The sequence below is a fragment of the Pezoporus flaviventris genome, unplaced genomic scaffold (genome assembly GCF_033815535.1).
Source record: "Pezoporus flaviventris isolate CSIRO_AGI_PZ_B2104156 unplaced genomic scaffold, CSIRO_AGI_Pfla_v1 ptg000029l, whole genome shotgun sequence".
NCBI lineage: Eukaryota > Metazoa > Chordata > Aves > Psittaciformes > Psittacidae > Pezoporus > Pezoporus flaviventris.
The window spans coordinates 14,025,592-14,032,411 of NW_026892577.1; the positions used below are offsets into that span (position 1 = coordinate 14,025,592).

At 43.0% G+C, this 6,820-nt stretch overlaps 1 protein-coding gene across 2 annotated transcripts; it reads left to right on the top strand.

The window, feature by feature from the left end:
- The first annotated feature begins 355 nt into the window (after positions 1-355).
- Positions 356-6,235, top strand: SLC35G1 (solute carrier family 35 member G1). 2 transcript variants are annotated; one of them, XM_061459162.1, is made up of 4 exons: positions 356-684; positions 4,698-4,878; positions 5,386-5,408; positions 5,521-5,649. In XM_061459162.1, exons 1-4 carry the CDS (start codon positions 555-557, stop codon positions 5,616-5,618), a joined length of 432 nt encoding a protein of 143 aa, XP_061315146.1. In that variant the 5' UTR covers positions 356-554; the 3' UTR covers positions 5,619-5,649. The 2 variants fall into 2 exon arrangements, with proteins under 2 accessions (XP_061315146.1, XP_061315144.1); XM_061459160.1 differs by having other exon boundaries at positions 5,386-6,235.
- Positions 6,236-6,820: the final 585 nt, after the last annotated feature.

Sequence of the window (6,820 nt, forward strand, 5' to 3'; positions counted from 1 at the left end):
TAACGGTCACCCGGCGGGGCCGGCGCCGCGCCGCTCCGCTCTCCGGCAGGGTGAGAGCTCCCCCTCCCGAAGCACCGCGGCCTCGCTCCTCCCCGCTCAGGCCCCTTGCCCGGACACAGCTCCCGTACTTCTCCCAGTGGGCCACCGTGGGCTGAGGGGACAGCAGGGCAGAGCATTGCCTCCTGTCCCGGGAAGGGCGTTTGGCTCTCTCCGGGCTCCCAGGCAGGTCTCTGCCGTGGCAGAACGGCCGGCAGCCTGGCTCTCTCCAGACGGGGCCCTGCCTTGTGGGGTGGTTAAGCCCCGACCTGGCATACCCACCCCCTCCGCCCCGAAGCGCCGTACATCCGCGGGGCGGGCGCAGGGAGGGAGGGAGCCAGGTGGCGCTGGACGGTGGCACCGCATGCGCAGGAGGCCAGGTGCCTGCCGGCTTGTGCTGTGCCGGTAGCACCGCAGGTAGCCCGACGTCCTTATGGTGCTGTGTCAGAGGAGCGAGGCCGCCGCTGTTCCGGCAGCGGGCGGGAAGGAGCCGGAGGTGCCGCTGAGCCGGGAGGACGATGCGGGTACGGGGCAGCCTTGCCTCTGCCCGGCGCCCGGCGTCCGGCGTGGAGGCAGCGGGCGCTGAAGAGCGCCGCGGCTGTGGCTGCTGCTCGGGCTTGTCCTGGCTGTGCTGCTGCAAAGCACCTGGTGAAGAGGGGGAGTCTGACAGGCAGGGCGGGGGGGAGGGCAGCGCCCTCCTGGCATCGCTGCCGGCTCTCGGGGTGACATTGCCAGAGGAGCGGAGGAAGAGGAAGCGGCCCCGAGGGCACAGGGGCTCACAGCGCGCGGCAGCAGGGCGCAGGGCGATCTGGGGCGGCCGCAGAGGGCGTCCGGCGCCTGAGCCCGCTGCTCCGCCGGCAGCCCTCGGGCGGGGACAGGCCGGCGGCAGCCGAGGCTACTTGGCTGTGGTGGCCCACACCTGGTGCCCGGCGGGGGACACCGGGCCCCTGCGAGCGTGTGCGGCCTCTCTCCGTCCTCCTCGTCCTAGCGGCAGGCACGAGCTCCTCCGTGGTGCTAAGCCCCTGTGCTTGCACTCCGGGGTTGGCTAGGGGCAGGACCCGGTGCCCCTCCGAGAGCGGGACAAGCGCTCGGGGCCACTCCGGCCGCGCCTCCCTGACTCCCAGTCCTCACGGGCGAGCTGCTGCTCTTCGCTTTAGTAGCGATTATCCCTTCGGGACGACAGACCTTCTTGTTGCCAAAGTTTCAAAGTAAGGTTTGAGTAAATCAAGGTGCGTTCTAGCAGCGTGAACTTTGAGAAGGGGCATGAGTGCTGTTCAACAAGTCCATGTACTTGCGACTTTGACTTCCTTGGTAATTCGTACCTTGCTTTAGTGTGAGGTTCCTCTTTATTTTGTCTTAATCTGTGCTTCACTTCTTGGTTATTTTGAATTGCTAAAGCTAGAAACTTACAGCGAAATACACGGGTTTTGCTACTTTAACGTAGCTTCCTCCTAAAACCCAAATGCCATCTTAAAATAGTGTTTGCAGTTGTTATCTGAAGTAGTTTGGCATGTGTGATTTTTAAACAACTTCACTAAAAATGTGTTTCTCATTAAATATGGACTATAATTGACTTTCCAGCAGAAAATGGATTAAATAGCAGTCTTTGTTAGCTGGTGAGCTGTGGAGAGGCCAAAAGAGATAACATGCTTCACCAGTGAAATTCACGTCAGTTCTGAGACAAATCTTGAGAGAAAAAACCCCACGTTTGTAATCCTGAGAAACTTGTATTTATTCGTCAAACTTACTTTTTTTTTTTTTTTTAGTCTGTCTAGCAAAATTGTTAACTGAGTCAATGGCAGAACTTTATGAATCACTCCTAAATCTTGTCTGCATGATCATGGTGAGCTCTTGCACAGGCTGTTGTGCTCGTGGCACTTTCCCGAAGTCTGTGGGAGAGCCGTTCACCTGCTTCTTACAGTGTGAAGAATGGATAACCCTCTGGCTTTACAGAAGGTCTGAGAGAATCATCTTCTCGCTGACCACCTTCCCCACAGCCAGTACTCTTCTGCCTCTGCTACTATACTCAAGACGCATGTATGTGAGAAGTGTGATTTTCTTCTCTGCATTTTGCAAGTTTAAAAGCTGTTTTCAAGAAAGCATGGCATTAAAATACAGGCAACAAGAATTTACACAGAAAATGGTGCGCAGTGGGAGGCATTTGACTAGTACTTAAACAGGAGTGAAAGATTCTTGGAAAGCCTTACATTTGGAGATGGTCAGGGAATAAAAGTGAAAAACCTCAAACCTGCAGCCACTCAGAAAAGAGAGTTTGGTGCTACTTCAAACTTTGTCATTTTCAGACTGCTACACTTTTTTAGAAAAGCATAAGTGCTTCCGTATTTTGATGGCATGGGGCTTTTGCTTGGAGGCTTAATATTTTGTGGGGTGGGAATGTTATCTTAACCTCTTCACAATGTATCTTGAAATGAGTACTCTTCAGAACTGCAGTTCTTGTTTTTGGTAGAAGACCTTGCACCACTGTATTTTTAAAAGGAAATAAAACACTTTCTCATTGGACCGAGTACATGCTTTGGCAATATGAGATATTGATGGTTTAAATTTTAGAATTACAAGATACTGTTTCTGATAGGTTTGGTTCATTGGCTAGCTTACAAAAATGAGTTCCTTCTGTTTTTTCTTTGTTTCTTTAAATCCCGCCCTTAATTCTGGGTATAAGATCTTTTCAGCTTACTTTAATTTGATTGGTTTTCCATTTCAACACTCTCGTTATTTAGATTGGCTTCGTTCTGTAGTAATTGCACAAGTTATCATGCCTGAAATAAAAGTTAATAGTTCTGTTTGTGCTGTGTTCATCTGTAAGCCAGCCTGGGTTTGGATTTCCCATTTCAGTTATAGACCAGTCTGATTCCTCTTGCTTTAATATTAGAGACATTGTTGATTTTGTAGTTCTGTTGTGTGACTGTGTAGATTAGAACATTATGTAGTTCATGAACATTTTTTAAACGTGCTCTGTTTCATAGCTGGTAGATGTCCTGGTCCAGTGTTGGTTGGTGATTGCTTTTATAGTCACTTTTATGTAAGAGGCTGTAATAGAAGTATTTCTAGTAGAAACTGTCATTCATTTTCAGTTGCAGTGTGGCTGGATTCCTTGAAAAGCAGGCCTTCTGCGTGCTTCAAATTTTGGTTGTGGTTGTTAAACCTGGGTCTCTAGAACTGTTGAAGCCAGAACCAATGCTATACACACTGTATTGGTCCAGTCTTAGCTATTGTGTATTAAGTGCAGTTTCTCATCCTTGAGTGCTGATCTCAAGGATGATCAAAATGGTTTGTGACAAGTTTTGTTAGTTTAAAAAAAAAAAAACCACACCCCAAACGAAACAAAAAGCCCCTCAAACCCATATTTAGTTGCTAAGCAACTCACAGCAGTGTCCTCCTGATTTGGTTTTTAGAGGATCCATAAGGCCCACAGGCTTCCACACCTATGTGAGATGAGGTACCCTTTTGTCAAAACACTGCCTCAGGGACATGGAGTTCTTGCTCTTAGCTTTAGAGGGTGTTGTAAAAGAAAAGGTAACTCCCAATGTTTTGTGCAGACAGAAAGGAGTGAGGTAACATCCCACTCAGATTTTTAGATGGGATCTCTTCCTCACTGTTCACCTTTAGGTTCAGTGGAAAGACTGTTCCTATGCAGCAAAGCAATGGCAAAATAGGCTGGTTTCTTTGGAGACCCTGCTGAGGTCAGCAGCAGTTCATCCTCTCCGTTAGCAGCCCTTTTTCTTTTGTTTTTTAAATTATTGTTTGAATAGTTGAGGGTGGAGAAGATGAGTGGAACAAGGAAGAGTATGTCCCTGAAGAGAGCCCGAGGCAGTGGGGAAGCTTGAATAGAGGCTATTAGACTTGGGAAACTACTTCAGGAAGTCTGCTAAATAAGTGCAAACTAAGGTGATAACTAAGGTCTTCATGGAAGTTTATCAATACTTTAAGCAGGCCTATGATGTTTTAAAATTAAAGTCACTTAATTTTTTTTCTGCTTAAAACTGTATACTTAATGGTGATATAATAATGATACTTATTTGAAGCAAATACTTGGATTTTTACAGCAAAATGAAAACGTTATGTAAAACTTTTGTAGGTCTAGGTCAAAGGGCGATTTAGCTGCAAAATAAATATGAAATACAACAGAAGTGAGGTTCTGTACACAAGTTTTATGTGTGTATTTGTGAGAAAGGAAATTAGGTAGTTGCTTATGAAACCTGAGTAACTTAATTGATAATCAGATGGTTCTCAAGTTAGTAAGTTTCAGTGTTTCAGAATCTGACCATGGACCATTTTGTAGTCTGTTGTATTTGTTGGTCCTTGCGGTGGTCAATCGTACTACTTCTACAGTGAATCACCCAAACTAGGCTGATGTATCCAAGTTGTAAAGCCCACTGACTTGTTGAAATGTGAGAAGTTTTGTGTCCAAAGTGTTAAGAGTTAATCTCTTACTTCCTATTTTAATTAAAAAATTGGAGACCTGTGATGGTCAGTGAAATATATTTTCAAGGCAGGTCTCATAAATACATGTAGTATTTGCATTTGTTTCTCTTGCTTCCCCAAGAATAGCTACAAATGTATAAAGCACTGCAGTATGTAGAGCTGATTAACTTGAGTAATCTTCCGGTGGATTGTTATTAACTTGAGTTTATCTGTTGCAGGAGCAAAGAAGAAAGCTGCGTGTCCAGGACTTGGTCTGTTTTATACTGTACTGTCTGCCTTCCTTTTCTCAGTGGCCTCTTTATTTCTTAAAAAAATAGAAGATGTACATTCAGTGGAAGTGAGTGCGTTTCGATGTATTTTTCAAATGGCATTTGTTCTTCCTGGTTTAATATACTACAAGTAAGTAGTTACAATTATTTCTTAAAAATAGGTGTAGAATTATCACTCGCTTAAATCAGATTGCAAGATTATTGTAATTCAGACTTCAGTTGCATAGCTGCATTTTTTTTAATTAGTTAATAGTTTCTGAATACTATTCACAAACTGAAAATCTTTGACTCCCTGAATTGTAGAATTTTCTGCAGGGATTGTATCAAGTGTGTTGATCTTCCATGAAATGGTGTTCTTAAAAAATAGAAGGAAAGTTGTAGATACGCTTGGGTTATTTTGCAAGCAGAAAAATTAATAGGTAGAAGAACAGGTTTTTGACTCTGAATGTGATTGGGAGTGGTGATGGGAATAAATTGGTCTGTGGTCAGAGAGTTAAAACTATTTTGATATTTGAGATAAGGCCTTCATTTAGAAAGGTGTGTAAAGTCTAGAAGGGTGTGTACGTTTAAATGTGATTGAATGTTGGTCATGAAATAAGCAAGCCAGCAATATTAATGTGATGTTTCTGTTTTTCAGAACAGGGTTTTTGGGACCAAAAGGTAAAAGAATTTTTCTTTTCTTCCGAGGATTCCTTGGCTCTAGTGCAATGATTCTTCTCTACTATGCTTACCAAGTCATGCCACTAGCTGATGCCACGGTTATAACTTTTAGCAGTCCTGTTTTTACATCATTGCTGGCATGGATCTTTCTCAAAGAGAAGTACAGTATTTGGGATCTTCTGTTTACCCTCTTTGCCATCACTGGAGTGATTCTTGTTGCCAGACCACCATTTCTGTTTGGGTCAAATGTTACAGGGATTGAAGGAAGTTATACAGAACACCTTAAAGGAACTATAGCAGCAATTACAAGCACAGTGTCTGCGGCTTCGACTTTCGTTATACTAAGGAAGGTGGGAAAATCTGTGCATTATTTTTTGTCAATTTGGTATTATGCGGTCATTGGTTTAATTGGATGTGTTATAGCATTGTTTGTTATGAATGAATGGCGTTTACCACACTGTGGTAAAGATAGGGTTCTTCTAATATTAATAGGCTTGTTAGGGTTAGGGGGTCAGATATTTCTCACAAAAGCATTACAGATAGAGAAAGCTGGACCTGTAGCCATAATGAAAACAATGGATGTGGTGTTTGCTTTTATTTTGCAAATTCTTTTTCTCAATCATCTGCCAACTTGGTGGACTGTAGGTGGTGCCCTTTGTGTAGTGGCAAGTAGTTCTGGAACCGCGATTCGTAAGTGGCGACAAACCTTGAAGAAAGCTAAAGAAAATGAAATCTGACAGTGCAGACACTAATTCATTACAGAAACAAACAATCTTGAAATATATATATACAATATTTGTTTTTATTTATTTTAAATATCTCTTTTACCAAATTTTAGTACCAAATTATGGGCAATAAGTTGAATATATATTTTTTGTTATTTTTATTTTTTTTTAACAAAATTGAATATGTGTGAACAGCTGATTAGGTATATACTTTTCTTTCTCATATTTAGGCATGCAAATACGAGAAGTAGAAAAAAATTTGAAAGTTGCTTGCCTCCTGTCAAAACTGGGCAATAAGTTTTTGGCTTTTGTTTCCCTAAAATTCCTGATTCTCCACTTCTTAGACCCTTTCTCTGTTCTTCTGAGCGGTGGAAATCAGTCTCCCAGGCTTATTTAATACTATTCTGTGCTTGATTAGCAGAGGGATTGTAGTACAAAATTTAGAAGTGAAAAAAGAGTTATAATCCTATAAACATCCAACTTTTCTAGAACAGATAAAGCTTGCACATTTATAAGCTTTCTATTTTTATTTTTTTTTTTCCACAAAACAGATGCCAAATGGGGATTTCTTTTTAATTTGGATTCTGGAAGAACAAAAGCTATTTCATCTTTCCAAATTATATAAAGAGAAAATTAACTTGTGAAAATTATCTTCAGCTTTACTTTCTTCTAAAAAGAATTTTAAAT